This window comes from Nipponia nippon, unplaced genomic scaffold (assembly GCF_047370975.1).
Source record: "Nipponia nippon isolate SJK-2023a ecotype South Korea unplaced genomic scaffold, ASM4737097v1 scaffold_7, whole genome shotgun sequence".
Lineage (NCBI taxonomy): Eukaryota > Metazoa > Chordata > Aves > Pelecaniformes > Threskiornithidae > Nipponia > Nipponia nippon.
The window spans coordinates 27,268,801-27,287,471 of record NW_028262391.1 but is presented as its reverse complement, the minus strand read 5'-3'; the positions used below and the strand labels follow the sequence as shown (position 1 = coordinate 27,287,471).

At 44.1% G+C, this 18,671-nt stretch overlaps 1 protein-coding gene across 3 annotated transcripts in view; it reads left to right on the top strand.

The window, feature by feature from the left end:
• The window catches only part of INPP5D (inositol polyphosphate-5-phosphatase D), a 55,689-nt gene that overhangs the window by 3,918 nt on the left and 33,100 nt on the right, over positions 1-18,671 (top strand). For all 3 annotated transcript variants that reach the window (XM_087738591.1, XM_087738590.1, XM_009460500.2), the window contains exon 2: positions 1,067-1,130. In XM_087738591.1, coding sequence (XP_087594717.1) covers positions 1,067-1,130 — 64 coding nt within the window. The remainder of the gene's footprint in view (positions 1-1,066; positions 1,131-18,671) is intronic.

Genomic DNA, 18,671 nt, shown 5'->3' with positions numbered 1-18,671 from the left:
TTGTAAAAGAGATGAGAATGTTTTATTGATCTGCCTGATCTCCCTAGCTGGGGGGCTGGCCTCAGCCCACATTTCATGACGACTCTACAGGTAATGCACTGTTTCTGTTACAGCCAAGGAAGCTCTGAGAGCGGATTCCATTTTTTCCTTTGAGAGGAAGGGGTTGAAACCAGCATCGTTTGCTGGCTTAAAGCCATATTGTATGTTTTAACAGAGTGCTTTGCAGGTGACTTAAAAGTTTTGATCAATCTGTTGTTCATTTGGGAGAAAGGTAAAAACATGTTTTATAGTCAACACTTCTTGGGCAAGCTCCACAAAGCTCAGCATCTGCTGAAGAAGTTCATGGTTATCACGTTACAGCACTGCTCAGGCTTCCCTTGGGCTCTTGTGCCTTCATGTGGCCCTCCACTGGGCAAAAGACTCCTCCATCCCCCCTTAAATAAGAATCTAATTGAATTTAGCTGGGAGAAAATGTTCGTTACGGCTGATCTACAGATGGACATGTACAGTGTGCATCCACACCAGGATAGCAAGATGAGAGTTTTCATTTAGGCTGTTTTTTAGGATCTATGCATGAAAATGTGCCTAGCAATCAGCTGTCTTGCTGTGATTTAGCTGAAATCTATTATTTGTTTTTTTCTAATACAAGTCAGTGCACATACTAGCCCTTCAATTTACTCATTCATTGCTGATTTTGGCCCTGTGTCTTTTGGATTTCTGCTTTTTCATTCCTTCCTGAGACGCCCACTCTACTGATAGCTAGAGCCATTTGGTGTTTTCTTTCTTTCCGGCCAGAAGAAGAGTTGAATAACTCACTCTGAGGCCGATGCTGATATCACTTTCTGCAGTGACATCTGCAAACATGTCTTAGCGACCAGGAACACTTCAGGTTTGTGTTGGTTCACAGACTCCAGGGAAATCAATAAAGAGAAATGTTTAAAACCCTTGTGCATTAAGCCATCTATGTGTCTCGGGATCTTCCAATACCTTTTCTCATGGGGAGGGGTGCCACGGTACGATTCTCTTCTGGAAATGGTCTAACCATATCTCCTCTGATCTGTTCCAGGTATCGGAATTGCGTTTATACCTACCGAATTCTGCCCGATAAAGAAAATAAGCTAATTGTCCAGGTAAGCCATGCTGTGTATCATTTGGTCCCACAAAGATGCACCTAAGACCACTCACTGCTTTTTTTCAAAGTATTTCTAACACCAAGAGAAAAAGGGTATAAGGAGTTAAACTAATGCCCCCAGCCAGCACCGTAGTAGTCTCCAGTCCACTGCTATGGAGATTTTAGTCTCTGGTCTGCTGCTATGGCTGTCAGCACACTCTTTAACACGTGTGCCTTCAGTTCAGTGGCACTGCCATGTTTTATATAACTGAGAACCTCAGCCCATGGAATACCTTTTCCTCTGAAGCCAGCTTCTTATCAATACATCGCAGATCTTTTCAATCCAAAATTGCAGCACAATTTACCTGCACCCAGAGAATGTAAATTGAGTTGTGGTTTCAGGATCCAGAAAGTACCAGGATTGAGGGCAGGAGTTTCAGACCTTCTGTTTATTCCTATTCTGCTTTAGGATCCTGAACGAGCCACTTCTTCCTGTATCACCTCTCAGCTCTTTGGGTTTACTAGGAGGCAGTGGGGGCTGTAGCCTACCCATCCTCTTAGCACAGCCAGTGCTGCATGGGCGTTCCCTGGAAAATGAAATGGAAAGGCCCATGCTACCCATGTGCCCCAGGCTGCCGTGTTATTCAGTGGGTCTACATTCGTTCCTTTCCGTTTCAGATGACAATTAGCTTCCCACACTAGAAATTTCTACCAACTCTATGTGCAGCTCACACAGCTCACATGCACCATGTTACACAATGTTACATGCACCATGTATTTCCTGATGTGCTTCAGGGGCATCAGTTTTTCTTTGAGATCTGTACCAAAGAGGAAGCATATCTGAAACTAGAGTGATCAGGTTAGTGAGAACAGTTGAGTGCTGGCAGCTTTCTTTCTGTTGATAAGAACCGTGGATTCTGTGTCCTGGGTGCACACACCCAGCTTGGCTCCCTCAAGAGCCACTTTTGGGTGGCTCAGGCTTGGGCTGTTCTTAGGAGCTCCGCTCAGATGCAGCTCTGCACAAACACAGCTGTATTGCCACCAAGGCCAATTCCAGGCTCTTGGCACTGTGCTCCAGAGGACTGTGTGCCCAGGGCCAGCCACCAGCATAAGCACGGTGTCCCAGTTGGCCTCGCCAGCTACAGCTGGTTTCCCCAGAGCCGTTGAGATACCTCTGCCTCACTTGCCACTTCACTTCTGTTTCTGAGGAGGAACTGGCAGCAGAACACTATGCCAGACTTGACCTGGGTCTGTACGTGTTACTATGGCATGTCACCAAAGCTAATCCATCTTCCCAGAGCACTGGAGAACACCATGCAGAGGAACCTGTGCAGGCTCTGCAGGCTGCTAGTGTGGGGCCAGCACTCAGCTGGAATGAATAACCTGTCATTCTGATCTGGCTCCACACAGTATGCTACAAGCTGTTTGTAGGAATACTCGATTTTTCCCCATCATCTGATACATCTCGGTCTTATTGTCCTAAATAATGTGTTTTGGCATATTGTGCTGGTGTGATGATGTGTTGTGATGGTAAGATAGGTGTCCAGAAGGTGACACGGTGTTTATCGTTATTTACAGCACTTAGAGCAGCTGCAGAGATCAGAATCTCATTGTGCCAGATAGCTCACAAGTGAAGCACCCCAGGCACGGAGAGCGTTGGGGAGACCTGAAGCCCAGGCAATGGGTACAACTATCCAAGTCCCACAGCAGCTCTGTGGCGCAGCCAGGATGGGAGCCTGGCACTGCTAACCATGTCCTTGCTCTTTGCAGTGGCACCGTGATGAGGAAGGGAACTTGTGGAACCCTAACTCTGAATGGGTTTGGGGTATGAGTTTGGCAGCTGCTTTGTCTTTTAGAAAACAAGCACAGAAATGATCATATGTTGCCTTTTCAGCTGAGGGAGAGGAAGAAAGAAAGGCCAGAGGTTACCTGCAGAGGCAGGTACACAACCCCACACTTTGCCCTTACATGCCCTGGACAGGCCTTGGCATCCTCGGCAAGCCCTGGCCCCCAACTCGTACCCCAGCTGCCCTGCTGGCATGTCATCTGAGTGATGCTGAACATGCAGCCTGGTCTGCAGCCTTTCCTAGAAGGGCACAGATGCCACAACTTACAAAAGGGCTTGAAATCTGAGTTCAGAGCAATGTGCCTGTGTGCAGGCGGCTCTCCAGAGAGCGCTGGGCTGCGGGCTGCTCCCAGGCCCCGCCAGCTAAGGTGTGGTGCAGACTTGGCATGTAGTTCAGTACATTACAACCCGGGAAGATGCAAGTTACCTTTCCCAGTTTGTACTGGATCTGTGATTGTTTCTGCCATGACAAAGGGCCTGTTTTCATGTACAACTATTCCATTTGTCTGCAGATTAGAGCACTGCAGCCATAAGAAATCAGTATTTCTCTCTGCTGTAGCAATGGGCAGCTCTCATGCTGGCTCAAGGTTTATGAACAAGCAGAAGGTGTGACTGATGTCCATCAGCTCAGGCTTTCCCCACCACACACACCTTCACCTCCTCACCTTCCAGTTCTCCGCAGAGAATTCTGCAGGGTATTATTTACAAATAAATATTTCCTCATCCTCTCTGGGGAGGGATTATTGGACTAGTGCTGGATCCAGACAGGGTTATTGGGACTCCAGGGGATCTTTCTGAATGAAACCTTTTGAAATCTACTAGATCTGTTAAGGAAATATGATCTACTAGAAGTACACCTGAACCTATTTGTAAGATTCTCTTGCGATCTGTGTTGCAATTGTGAGGGATTTCTCTTGTTTATATGTTGTGGGATGCAGAGGGACTGTGGTGGAATACCTTTGCATGCTGGGTTGCCAGGAGCTGTATGTTGACTATCAGGAGTAGGCTAAATAAAGTGTGTTGTTACCTCATGTTTTGAAGACACAACACCTCCCGATTTGTGCTGCTTTATTGCAGTTCTGTGGGAGAGGCAGAAGAAGGGGGCTGCCTTCTTCTGGCAAGAGAGAGACGCAGTGAGAGTTGTAATTGAGGCTCAGAGCAAAACAGCCTCATGTTGTTGGCTGTTGTTCTCGGTACGTTGTTCCAGCTGGGCTAGACATTTTTGGTTGCTTGTCTGTTGAGTTTTAGATAAAACAAAAACTACTTCATGTGTATTAAAAGATCAGATTTTTGAAAAGAATAGTTCTCCTGTGCAGGACGTAAAAGCTGTTGAATAGGAAGGAGCTTTGACATTTTTAAAAATCCCGTTAAAAAGGAAGGAGTCTGCTAATCCTATGGAATTAGAACAAGTCTTAAATTAATACAGCAGTCGGTAGATGCTTATCACTTCTGGGTTTATAAAAAAAGACCCCAAAACATAGGAAAGATTCAATACTAAATCCCAAGATTAGAGTGTATTAGTTACAAATATGGGCCCTGATCGTGCAATGTGACCTTTCTTGCCTGCACAGTGCTCCTTCCTGAAGCTAACAAAGTTGTCTTCCTGCCCAGATCGGGGCTGTTGTCTGTCAGGCATTTTCCATGATGACAGCAGGTTCAGAAGATGTGTAATATCACAGCTACATACACAGCACTTGTGACGTGACAGCTCTCCCTCTGCCACTCTGTGGAGTTTTTTCACCTTTAAAGCTGCGAGTTGCTTCACATTTTTCTGAGTCTTGGAGACTCGATTTCATTTTTCTTTTTTTAATTGGAGCCTGGTCCAGCACAAGTGGAATGATACTCAGTGTCATTTTTTGCATGGTTAAATTAATTGTTCAAGTACAGGTGGCAGAAAGGGAGGTGCATATTTTTGCATTCCAAGGTGCACATTTTTGCATTCAGGCTGAAGAAAAAAATATTTGCATATGTCCTTCCAGCATTTTGTGGCATGCTATGTGATCTGCCACTGGGTTTCTGCATCTGCAGCAGCTCTACAGCAGTTAGCATGGTCAGGAGCCCCTCTTGCCTGCCATATCTTGAATCAAGCTGGTATCCCCCCAAAACATACCAGGCTGTAGTGGTTACAGTCATAGACTTTTTTCTTTAAACACAAATATCTCTTCTTTCCCCCCCTTTTTTTTTTTTCTGGGACTGCTGAATTTTCTCCTTCCATTACTTGAGACTTCAAAATATAGGCAAAGAAATCCATGGTTTGTATGAATCAAACTTGCATCCTGCTGATGAAAACATATTTAAGGAAGGAGGGGAAGAGTAACGAAACCCCCTTGAAACACAGGATCTGTAACAGCAAGTAGAGATCTTTGTCCTTAGGCTAAGAACAATTAGTCATCAAGATCTCTCCCTTAGCCTGCAGACTCTCCCTGTAGTAAAACACTGAGAAGCTGAGACAGGAAGAGAGCAAAAAATGTAGTTACACAGAGATCCAGGAGCAGAGGCACAAGACTGGATATCAACTACCCCTTAATTAGCTTAGCTGCTGCCTGCCTGTCGGGCAAGTCACAGCTGGGGTACTTCAGCTTTCTTCTCTGTAAAAACAAATGATTTTCCCTCGCTCAAGTGGGGAGGCATAATTAATGCAAAGTTGTTGAATGTTTGGGGACTAGCTGAGTGTAATAATGTTTGTGCAAAGAGGGTCAGAGCAGCAAAGGAGTCCTTGGGAATCACAAGATCAAACTAAACACTAAACTAAAGACACTAAAACTGTCCTTCTAAGCCAGGCATCTATGCTCATTTCTTGCCATCCAGATTGACAGAAGGTAAAACTTTCCTATGCTGTCACTTAACGCGTCTCATTTACAACTAGCTGAGGTGTCAATATGACCCTCATCACTGCACAGTCTGAATTCCTTGTGATCTTAGCATCTCCTCAATGAGGGGAAGTGTTCTTGTTCCCATTTTACAAACGGGGAGCTCAGTCCCAGTCTGTTAAGGAGGATTGGGTTACCAAAAATAATTGTAAATAGCTCTCCCTTGCTGACTTTCACAGGATCAAAAGATGACTGTGGTATATCAGTATTCATCCCCCTCCATTATAGATGTGCAGTCAAAGCTGTCACGTAGTCAAAGCTGAGTTGTATCTCTGTAGTCAGTGGGGAAGAAACAGGTTTCTGACCTGGGTGGGTTAAATTGTCCATGGCAAGGTCCTGTCTGTCTCTGTTGCCTAAAGAGACTGGAGACTTAGACCCTTAGACTGGACCCTTAGACTGCCAGACTAGGCAGGCTGAAGTCAGATAAGGAGATTCCCATTACAGCTGACGTATTCAGTGTGAGAAGACGCTGAGGTCAAAAGCTGCTGTTGAAAAACTGTGGTACTGCCTTTGCCTAATGCTTTACCTTGTATTGCCTTTATATACTGCAGTTTTAAAAGCTCACTGTCAAGAGTGTAACCTGCCTCCTGAGTGAGGATGCTTGAAAGAGGTGGTGAGAAGGAAGATGACACTGGAGTTGGCTGGTCAGTAAATATGGATTGGTATAGGGTAGTGTGGTAGCATCTCTAAAACCCTGTGGAGTTTGATGTCTCTAGATTTCTGGCTCATCTCAAATAGGAGTTCACAGCTTGTGTTATCTGATGGTTGTTCGGCAATCTAGCTGCTGTGCAATCAGTCATTTCTTAGTGGCAGCTAGATTGCATCTTAGTTCATGCTCATAGTCTATCAGATAACACTTCCTAGGTCGTTTGCAGGATAAAGCACTTGCCTCGGGCCACTCTGTGTGAAGGCTGGGGGGAGATATCCTGATGGACAGATGTCAACATTGCACAAACAGGGCTGTCACCAAAGATGCCTTTGCTAAAGCCACCTGAGACAGAGTCAACCTAGTAGTTCTGGGAACAGCTTTAGCTTGTTGCTAAAGGTGGAGTCTTCTTAAGAAACTGGGGCATCTGCAGAGCAGGATTTTGGTAGCTCAGCGCCACGGACAGATTTTATAATCATGTGCTGTATCCTCCTGTGCTGTGCAGCACAGTCTGGCCTCTGAGTCTGAGGAAGGCGCCACTTCCCAGTGCTTTCCCGTGGGCATGACCTGATGCTTTTAGCTCAGTCGTGTAACATTCCCATTCTGCGACCCAGAGCTTGAACCAGACACAGTTGTCCACCACCTCAGGGCTCAGGCCTTGCCTGACCACTACTGCTTCCTTCTGGCAAGGGGGCTCTTTCCTTCTCCTTCTTGCCAACCTGTTTTTTTTTTTTTCTCTAATTACCCTTAAGTCTGCTCTCCCATTCATGCCACTAGCTGAGCTCTTGCTTCAAGTTGTATACCTGCCTTGAAATGCTGCAGGCTGCCAAAGATCGAGGTTCCAGCCACCCACAATGCCTTGAATGGTGTTTGTATCTTTTGGCTGCCCCGCAGGAGAGGACAGAAATAGACCTTGGCTTGAGCAGGAGTAGGAACCACTTTACATTTTCAAGCAAACTGGAAAATTAAAAAAAAAAGCATTCAGGTGAAACGTTTCATTTTGATTTTGAGCTTTTCAGAAGTTATCACAGTGTTGCCAGGATGTTGAAGAAAAATGTTATTTCAGATGGAAAAACTGGATCATCCTTCTGAAAAAGTCCAGATAAGCAATTTTGAACTTTTCACCTTTTTTTTTTTTTTTAAATAATGGGGGAGAGGGGGGTTGAATGAAGACCATGCCTTGCATAGCACATGCTCCAACCCTCTTCATGTTTTTAATAAACTTTTTTTTTTTCCTGTGAGCAAAACTGGTTTTGACCAGCTCCAGAGTTTGGCAATTTCTGTGGATTACCTTGCTGTGAGAAGGCATCTTGAAAAGCTGCCTTCTTCTCATGTTGCGCAAGAGACCGTATTACAGTATGGAAAACGTTAGTATTTTTAAAGTTACTGCCTGTCTTTTTCTTTCCGCTTCACCTTGCCGGGCTGTCCTAGCTGCCCGGCTCCTCGACAGAAAGCAGCGGTGTGCGTGCATCTTCCTGCACTCTGTTCCGTGGGTAAATGTGGGAGACATTCATTTTGCAGTTCTAGTGCCAGACCATCATTTCTGTGAGCATGAGCGCTGCTTGCATTCATGCCGAAGTTCACCATTGCTGCAAAGGCTTTTTAAAAATTACTTATATTTATACTTACTACTTGTTGCAAAGGGAGGTCCTGACCCTATTTACTTGTAGGTTTTGCTGACTTCAATGAGAATTATAGATGCCCTGGCAGCACTGTTTTACACTGAGTGATCATCTAGCCTTTTTTTTTTTTTTCTTCTGGTAATTTTTTCTGGTCTGATACGAGGCTGTGTGCAACAGGAAACAAATGGTGCTATGTGAGCAGTTAGAAAGCAGGCCAGCCGCTGTGACTCACTGTATCAACTGACACTGAAGCTGTAGGTTACCAGTGTACTTGCAGCACTGGCTCCCAGAAGGTAGGAGAGCTGATAAATATTGTGTATAGGGTTTCCTGCTGAAACCCTCTCTCTCTAGCACACTTCTAGAAATACATTTTGGGGAAAACACCTAGATTTGTACTCTGTCTGCCTATGGCTTGGCTAAATATGCCAGAAAGGCCAAAATCCTCTGTCCCGGGACAGGCAAGACATACAATGGAGAGGGCTGCCTCTTGGTGTCAGCCGGTCGGCAGGATTGTCCCTGCCTCTAGGCAGAATTTGTTCTGGCTTCTGTTTATGAGTCCTCCAGGGTGGAGCTCGGTGTGAAAGCTTCATCCGGCGCACTAACCTGCTCTCAGAGCGCAGAGGTACGGCTGCCCATCCTGCCAGCGTCATCTGATAAGAGCGTGAGTTTAGGTCAGTTCCTGCATTCCCGGTGTCACTGCTGTTGTCACCAAGGTCAGAGGCAGTGTCTGGCTGTGGCACATGCAGCACCAAGTCCTTTCTGAGCCCTTTGCAGAGAGATGCAAAGCTTTTGTCCTTCTCTTTGATACTGCACTGTAATTCCTGTTTGCTGTGTTGCTCTGACACATGTGGCCAAGAAAAGGTTTTCTGTAGTAAGGATTTTGTGATTTGCCTTGGATCTATCTGATCAAACCTTTTCTACTAGGAAATGGCACTTGAGCTGGTTTCAGTGGGAGATAATGCAACGCAAAATCCTCACCCATTCACAACTTTGCAGCCACTCACAGCTTCCGTCAGACAGCCGTGTAAGGATTTTGTACTTGCTCAAATTGATGTTAAAACCTCATGGTCTCCAGTGAGGACAGGGCAGGCACAGGCCTGCCCAAAATATCACTTGCGGGCTGCATGGAGACTGTAAGTCATCCGTGGTCTGCTTGCAGCCGAGAGGCACCGGGCACTGTTGGCCTCCCTCTGCATTGAAAGGCAGGAGGAGACCAAATGTCCCACCAAGGAGGATGCTTGGTGGGCTGGGACACACCAGCTGGACAGCCACCCCCTCCAGGTGGGCGTATGCCAGTGGGCAGGGGTGTGTGTATTTGGTCTGGCGTGCTGCCAAGGTGGGAGGTGTGCCAGCACCACACCGTGCATGCCAGTGTCCCAGGGAGCTAGAGGGGGACAGTCAGCACCTACGTTGCTGCGAGGGAGGGGAAGGGACAGCAGTGTTGCATGAAGGACAGCGGGGCACAGGGGGCTTGGAGGGAGTATTTCAGTAGGGAGCAGAGAGGGGGTCACCAAGGGGAAGGGAAAGAGCCAGGAGGTGCCGCCCAGTCTTCAGGCGAAACTGAGTGGTCCCAGCACAGCTTTGGAGTTGGGGACCTCACTGAAGAGTCAAGAGCTCATCGGTGTGCAGAGCCGCAGAGCTTCTGTGGGAAAGTGGGATTTTATGCTTTGCATAACAGTGAATTTCAACAAAACTTAATGCCGAGGATGGAATTGATTTTGCCCGAGTTAGTTATTACCACAGAAAACTTGCCGCATTTGTGGTACTCCATTGGCACTGAAGGGCTGAGGTATAATTAGGGTGGTTACTTTTCTTGGATAGCAACAAGGGACAAGTGGACAACCAGATAATAATTAGGAGCAATGTCTCAAAACATGGTTAGGGAAACCCATTTCTAGTATGCCCAAATACATAATTTAATTATATTAAGCTTCATTTTATTACTGAAAATGGTAGACATTCCAATTTGAATATTTTTCAATATAATTAGTGCTGATTTAAATCAGTTTGTAAAACTTTTTACATTCTTTACACGTAGGACTGAAAATAATTTGCAGTCAGGGCTTAGCAAAATTGTGTACTTCATGTTTCTGCAAACTATCCAAATCTGTTTATACAAGGCAAATGTTTTTTCCACTGTTGCATCTGAGGTAGGAATAAACACAATGCATTTCACAGGTTTTGAAAAACTGAAAGAAGCAGCATTTAATAAGAGAACTAGGTATTTCCTGAAACATGCACATTCCTGCTACTGAATCTCTCTGTATACAAAATTCTTCATACAAACAAACCATATCCAGCTTTTGTCTAGTTTGAACCATTCCAGAATGTTACCAGTTTCCTGAAAATATATAAAAAACATTCAGAGAAGATGGCTTAAATCAAGTTAAAGTCATATTATTATTTTGTTTTTCAAGCTTCAAAAAATGAAATCAGGTATTTGAAAGCTAATGCATGCCATGAAGTGAAATCTCTTTTCCTTTTATCTGGATGTGGTTTCAGATAAATTTTCACTCCAAAGCGTGAAATGCCAAAGAATGACATCAATTTTTGTTACAGTTTGCCCTCCAATAAATGTGTTATGTCATAAAGCCTTCATCATGCTTAAACAATTGAAAATTGCAAATAGGCAATCCTCATGAATGTACAAAAGCAACTTCCAGGCACTGCAAAATACTGTAAGATTCAGAAGATAAAGACTAGGGCTGTTAAGCAGTAACCAGTTTAACAATTATTGTTTTAGAAGAATGATTGTTTCACCGTATTATCCTTTCGAAAGGCTTTGACCACCCATAACCACATACGCAGCTCTTTCCTACCCTGCCGGATCTTTCAGTTCCCGCTATGAGAGCTCGAGTGCACAAACAATCGAGTTTGCTCTTGGCATAAAAGCGGGGCAGAGACTTTGGCTGGGGGATGGGAACGAGCGGCTGGGAGGCAGTGGGAGCCTCAACCTTCAACAGCACAGAAACTTTCTCCAGCAGCAAATATACTTTAGGAAGTTCTTGCTCTCCCCTCACCCCCCTTGCAGACATTTCCATCCTGAATCGACCGTTTCTGCGGGCACGTTCTCAAGGAAGGGGCAGTAACCTCTGCTCGTGGACTGAGAACTATAAGAAGTTGTTTTTTTTTTAAATACACGTTTCAAATTAGCTACAGTCTGTGCTTGAGAGGCCAAATGTATAATCCTAATTGAGATGAACAACTTGGGTACACACACCTCAACATCTCCAGGAGCAGCAAATTTTCCTGAAATTCTAAACCTCTTCTGGCTAATGAGGAAAAATAATTGAAAACTTACTTACACAACCAACATTATCAACAAGAAAATATTCTCATTTTTCAGTAATTTGATGGATGTTAGCTTTAATATTATCAGTCACATAGCATTTAAACCATTTGATTGTCATATCCTTTTTATATCTTATATTTCCAAAAACTTCTGATGAAGCTTCATAACTGAATTTAAAGTATTTAGGGAGACAGCAGAGTATTCCCCTTTCAGCAGTGTGGTAACGAAGCACTATGTTTTATTGCTTCTGTGCTTTAAGGCATGATGGGTCACAGAGAAAAGTACTCATTTTCAGGCAAGTCTTGAACTGTTTTCTCAAAGAAAGAGAAGCTAATATATTGTTGGTGGTATTTGAGGCTTTTTGTCCTGATCATTTAAGGTAGGAATGAGTCTTGGAAAACATTGCTATTGAATTTGTTTACAATGAGCCTTATGGCAAATATCACCTATCTGTGCAAAATCGTTTCTGCACTTGTTACTGACAGGGTGGTGCCCTTTCTTCTTTAGAGATGTATCTTGATTTGCTGATGAGATGTATCATTGCAGGCTGCATCCCCCATACAGAGATGTAACTCACCCAGCAGGTCACAAGTAATACTTAGGCTCCAGCGAGATCTTACTCCCTCGATCTGCTCTGCAGCCTTAGGGAATGGGACCAATGGAGCCTACATGTGTTGCAGTTTATTACTGATACAAATATAAAATACAAACATGCAATCACCTTGAAATAACAACATGCTCAATTTAAAGTATTGTCCTGGTTACACTTGTTTTAGGTAAACAAGGTCTGCTCCACCAATACTTTTCAAATTTGCCTTTTGGTGGTTGAAGCTATTTCCATTTAAAGTTTTAAATGAAATGTAGAATCCTTCAGTTTTAAGATTGCTGCGTAAATGCAAAGCACACAGGACTTGATTTCAAATGACGAAATGGTTTAGGGAAACGAAACAGACCTCAGCAAAGATAGCTCAGATTCATTCTCTCAGAGGGTCTCTGAAATGACTGAAGTCACAACACAGCTTTCGGTTGTTCCCAGGTCTTTGCCCTGCTGTCTGACTTCTTTTGTCTTCAATTTGTAACTTCTGACAGAGTTTTCCATCTTGGTTCTCCTCTGAAAGTCTCAGTCAGTTCCCCTCTCCTATTCCATGCCAGGGCTCTTAAGCTCTCCTTTTCCAGTATTTTAAAAGATAACACCCAGCACAGCTGGGTTCAGCAAACCCCATGGTTGGAGCATAGCAAAGCTCTCTATGGGCTGGGTTTGCTCTGTGTTAGCAGGCTGTTAAGTCTGAATTAAAATGTCCAGATAAGTCTGGATTAGACTTCATTCTCTAAAACTTGGCAGGAATGTAACGACCTCTGTTGTTTAAAAGTCTTAGTATAAAGTATTCTTTGTGACTGATTGAACACAGTAGAACCCACATGCAGCAAGCACTGGTTGTTCACAGAGGCGCTAGGTAGCCTTTCCAGAAGTTTGTCTTCATTGTATGCCACATCCCTGCACATGCAAAACCAGACAGCTTGGGTTGGGTCCAATTTTAGGGGGCAAAGTTTAACACAAAATTTGTAACACCACATCCGCTATTTTTATTCCAGAAGTGCAGTTCAGGGGAGAACGTAAAAGGAGAGGGTTTGAAGGATGTTTTTTATTCGGTTTTAGTTTTGTGGTTAGTTTTGTGAAATGACGGTGCTTCTTCAGGCTGGATTCTGTATCTGTTCAATTAGCAGGTATGGCTCAGTGCTTACTTCTAATTGAGTAAGGGTTTGTCTTACTCATGCAGTAAATGAATGAAATAAGGGACAGTCCCTTGAAAGACAGGACAAGTGGTCACCCTTAGTGTCACAAAAATAGAAAACAGTTGCTGCAGCTTAAAGCCCGAGAAATTTTGCAGGCTGAAGACAGGAAATTGTAACACTAAGGTGCTCACCCTTATCTGTGCATTGCTTATGGTTTTTAATTATGCAATCCCAGAAGGTTATGCAGTATAATGTGGTGAATGCAGCTGTTTTACATGCACCTTCTGCCTGCACTGCTTTGCTTCAGCAGCATATCTTCAATAAGTATAACTTCTTTAATCTTACATTTTCTCTTTGCCATGGGATATTTTATGTAATTCATGCATATTTAGTGCTTGGTGTCTGTTGAAACTGGGATTCATTCAGCACAGCACAGAAGACAATAGGGATAGCAGAGAGCCGATTATGGATCGTCCACTGTCTGCCTGCATAGGTTAGAGGAAACCCCCAGAAATGTAGTGTAGGACTGATTTGAGCTGAGGGGTCCTGCCCAGTTGTGCAGGCAGAGCCAGTGTAGGCGCGCCTTCACCTGTCTTGGGGAAAAGTTCTTTCTGGTAGGACTTCAAACCCCTCACACTGTTGCCTGGGGTTGTATTTATTGCCTTCTATAGAGGGAAAAGCTGAAGGGCGCTTGGGAATCTCCTCTGAGAAGCAAGTATCAGTGACCTGCAATAGTTTCCCCAGCTCGGTTACTGTCAGCAGTGAGTGCTGACAAAATCAGAACGATGACCTCCACAAACTGCCTTTAGAAATGATGACTATGTTACATTTGCTGCCTTGGTTGCCTTGCTAGCTCTTGGGGACCTGCATTTTCAAGCTTGTCTTAGTAATCACTAGAGCTAGACACTTTATGAAGAAATGAAAATGGAAATTTTCATTTGACTTCAAGTGCTGAAGCTTTTCAGTGGAAAACCAAAAAGCACGAGGCTTGTGATAAAATTACAAAAGTTGTTAGAAGTAGCGTACTCCAAAACTTTTACTTAAATTCTACCCACACACTACAGAAGTGCTAAAAAAATTGCATCAGATCCCCATGGATCTGCAGTCCTTGCTCATTCATCACCAACTCATCTGACTTGCACCCTGGAGCTAAATTTAACACTAGTCCCTCATGTTCTGTCATAGAACTGTACTGTTGTTTGCTTGTTGTTGATGTAAATCTTATTTATTATAACACAGAGAAATGCTGAAAGGGTCGGTTGCTCAGGAGGCTTCCCTTGGTGCTATGAGTTGGATCATAATACGCTTTGTTGCTAAAATCTTTTTTTGATGGCTGGAATTTGAATATTTTATTTAGTGCAAAGGACTACCTCGAGTACAGGGTGTTGATGCTTCCTACAATTGCTTGGTGTTCTTACTAGCTCGTATTTAACTATATTAGATATTTGGCAATTAACATACTTTTTGTGTGAATTGTGGAGTGCTGGAGCAGAGTGGAACGGGGTCCTTGAGTAGGATCTGAGTGCATTATTTTTATGATCTATGTCTTTATCTTGTGGGAGAATGCCAGTTCAAAAGACTTCTATAGGTTCTTTACCTTCCAGAACTTCTAATATGTTTTTCTTTAGGATGTAGAATTTTAACAAGGAACTTGAGATAAAAATTTGGCAGCCAGCTATACCCTACTGAAAACTCCTTTCAATTTTTCTTCACTTCAACACACTCTTTTAATTTGCAACTGTCCCAGTTCTGCCAAGGGAGCACTTCCTACCTGTGAACATGACCAGTCTTTGGGCTGCCAGAACGAAGCCTGAGTGGGATCACGTAGAGGAAAACTCTTGCAGGGCCAGAAGAGATCTGAAATGGCAGATATGACAGTCAGGATCTTCTCAAGATTAACTCAAACTGGGCTTACCTTCCCTGCGTAGAACATCTTAAGCATTTGAAACTGAGCTTGAGCAAAACGTGTTGTGCTTCCCAAGTCTTTTCCGTGACATTGCGGATAGGAAAAAGTGAGATGGCCATTTTGGCCAAAATTGGATCAGGAGAGAGTTCAGGTTTTAGTCTAGATTTGCACTGTACCAGACAGTTTGGAAGTGAAGTCATGATGTGCCCTCCTGCCCAGTTAGCAACGGAGGCAAGAATGCTTATTTGCACCTGGCTGACTTGTTTCCAGCTAGCAGCAATAGGATTCATATTTCATGCACATACTGCAAGCAGACATGGAAGTAGGTGCTGAACTTTAGCAAATGTTCTGTGCACACTAGTGTGAAAGAGAGTGAAAATCGTTTGGCGTTCCCATTTTTTTATATATATAATAAGAAAGGGATTGTGATGCAGTGCCAGTAATTCATATACAGTGTCTCTTAAGTCAGTATTATGTTTAAAGAAATGGAGCTTGTGGTAGAGGCAGTATGTAATGGTATCCCTCAGTTGCATTTGAGGAACAGAGGGAATTTTACAGGATTGGCAACACAGTAATTTTCTTTATTTTTTTCCTCTTTTAACTTAGTTTTTTTTTTGTTTGCATGTCTGATTTTCAGCCAGGAACAAAGGTTAGAAGCCATACATACTTAGTTGTTATTAAATTGCAATTCCTTGTTTCCTTCGGTGAATAATCTCTTGCAGAAATTCTGAAGTGCGCTTTCCCAGAAGTCTTTGATTTCCATGATTTTCACCCAAAGCCTTAAATGTGAAAGGCCACTGTAGCAAAAGTGACATGAATAAACAAACTTGAGCATCAGGTCCAAACCGTATGTAGAATGGGACAAGAAAGCCTTCGTCATCTCTCGTCTCAGAGGAGACAGGGACTATTCACCTTCCATTCTCTCCAACATTATTCAAGTTATATAATTTACAGCTGCACTTACACTGTGCCATTCTCCCAAATGTTCATATGATTTTTTCCAGGTGAGGAGGTGCTGCTGCGCCCACCTGCCAGCATCTTCTGCCCAGGTTCCCTGCATTCCTCCCCTTGCCTCTTCTCCCGTGCTCAGTTCCCCTGATGGAGACCCTCTTGCTGAGCTTTACCCAGCATCCAAACTCCCCTGCCAGCTCGCAGGTTCCCACCACTTACTAAAGTCCATTCCTTTACCGACCCTCCATGTTGCAGGATCCCCCTTTGCCTCAGCCACGCACTTGCTCCTCTCCCTTCGTACTCGCTAGTCAGCCCCATTTCTTCCCAGCCCCAGGTGTTGCATTCAAAACAGAGTACGTTTCTGGGTGGCTTGTATTTTGGGAAATACCTGTTTCTCTCAGCTGTGATTCCTGTCTATGATCCCGTTCCTGTGAAATGCTCCTGGAATTTCTTAGCACGAGATTTGATCTAAAAATAAGAAATGTTTTCTAACAAAACAAAACTGAAACACAACCAGGTTGCTTTAAAATGCTTTAAAAATAATTTACTAGGAGTTTCTTAGCTCTTAGGTTCAGCTCTTTAGTGAAATATAAAAGCTTGCCTACATGAGAGCCAAAAGGAAATTTAAAAATGCCAGCTAGACTTCCTAGCTAACAGACAGTCTTGAAGACAACTTTTTTCCAAACCAGGAAGCCTAAGAATTTTTTTTTTTCAAATCTAAAAGGAAAAAAGTTCCTGCCAGCCTTTCGCACCAAAGTAGAAATGACCTGATTTTCAGTTTCCGTTCGAGTTGGTGGGTATTGCAAGAATTTTACAACTTTGAAAACTTATTGACTGCTACTGAAATGCCTATATATGGGTTTAAATACCTGTTTTAAGGCACTCTGGTTAGAAAAGATTGGCCTTAAGCAATATAACCAGATGACCAGTTTCCTAGTTCCTCCTTGCGCCTTGGCTCAGGAAAGGAAAACACTTCCTCTTCCTTCTGAGGGCCCCAGACTTCCTGTGCCATCTATTTATACAGTTGTTGTAATGAACCCCAAGTTAACCGCTTCCTTGCCTGCCTTCGCGTAGGCTTTACATCTTTTAAATCTCTTGTCTTTGTACTCCACTTGCAACTTCTCTTAAAGGTGCGTTCAGAGCTGCTTCTCAGCAAACCCATATTTGGAGTATCTTTGTCAAGGAGTTCTGTTGGCCAGGTGGCATTGCTTGGAGATAATGAAGAAGAGGAGACTTAGGTTGGGCCCTGTTGGCCTTTTTATAACAGATACAAAGGAAGATTAGATGACCTCAGCCATACAAATCCTTGTTGAAAAGTTTAGGTGGATGAATTTGGAAAGGGGATCACAAGATTTAACCAAAGACCAGTGGTTTAGTCATACCCGTTTTCATGAAATGAAGAACCCAGAAGTCTATTCAGCATGAAGGCAGGAACAAGTTGTAGCTAGTTGCGTTAAACCGTTGTACAGTGAGCATACAGAAGATGGAAGGGAAATTGGTAACTAGAAGGACCTGCAGAATTGAGGGCAGCTTCTGGAGGACAGGAGACACCAGGACATCCTGTGGGAAAGGAGGTTTCCAGCCAAAAGGGCTGGAGTCAGAAGGACATGTGGAAGATCTGAGAGTCCGTGGTTTGGGATGCAGTTGAAATGTCCAGGCTGGCCATGACGAGCATATGGGCGTGTTCAGTTTACCCGTCTCCTTCAAGGATATAGCAGGATCTGGACAACAAGGCAGCAGGCAGATTTGTACAGGGCTTCCTACAGTCGCAGAATTAGAGGCGGCAGGAGGCCTCGTGAGGTCTCTGAGCGCAGTGTTTGCCCTGTTTTCAGGCTGAAGCAGGATCGGGTGCTCGCTAGCCAGCTGTGAGGAATGCCTGGGTACTCTGCCCTGTGACGCTTCCAGAGACAGGGACACTCACTCTCCCTGTGTAGCCTGACTTATTACTGTCTCTGCCTGGCGAGGTTCCCTGACATCTAATCTAAACCTCCTCTGCTGCAAAGCAGGCCAGCCACATCTGCTGTCCTTGGAGGACTTGCAGCACAGCTGGTTGCCATCTTCTTTATAAGAGAATTTAAAACTTGTAAGACTGCTGCTGTGATGTCTCCAGGCTGTCCCTTTGCCAGACCATACCAGTCCATTTCTTCCGAGCTTTCCTTGTAAATCACATTTTCCAACTCTTCAGCTGCCCTCGTAATTTTTCCTTGGGACTCTCTCTGGTATTTTTACATGTTCCTTAAAAAGCAGTGCCCCAGGCTGGACACAGCAGTCTAGCTAAGGCCTTACGGCACCAAGTATGGTGGAATAGTTTCTTCCTGCATCTCACACGACACCCCCATTAATAGATCTTAGAAAGACATAGGCTTTTTCTGATGCTTTTTTTCTGATACAGTTTCCCACTGTGAAATTGCTATGCGGTCTCTGATTCACTGTTATCCAGATTCCTTTGTGCAATTCTGCTGTTTTACGGGCTCTTCCCTATATTGCATATGTTCATTCAGCGTTTCCTTTCTGTACGTTATGGCTATTGTCAGCACAGAGGTGAGGTACCGGCGGCGATGCTGGAGGAATTGCTGTGGAAGCAGAGCCTGCCCTCCACGCTGCTCCCGTGTCCTGTCAGCTGTGTGAGCACGTTTCTGGGGATGTGGTGTGTTGCCGTGGAGATGACACTTGCCATCCACATTTCTAATGAC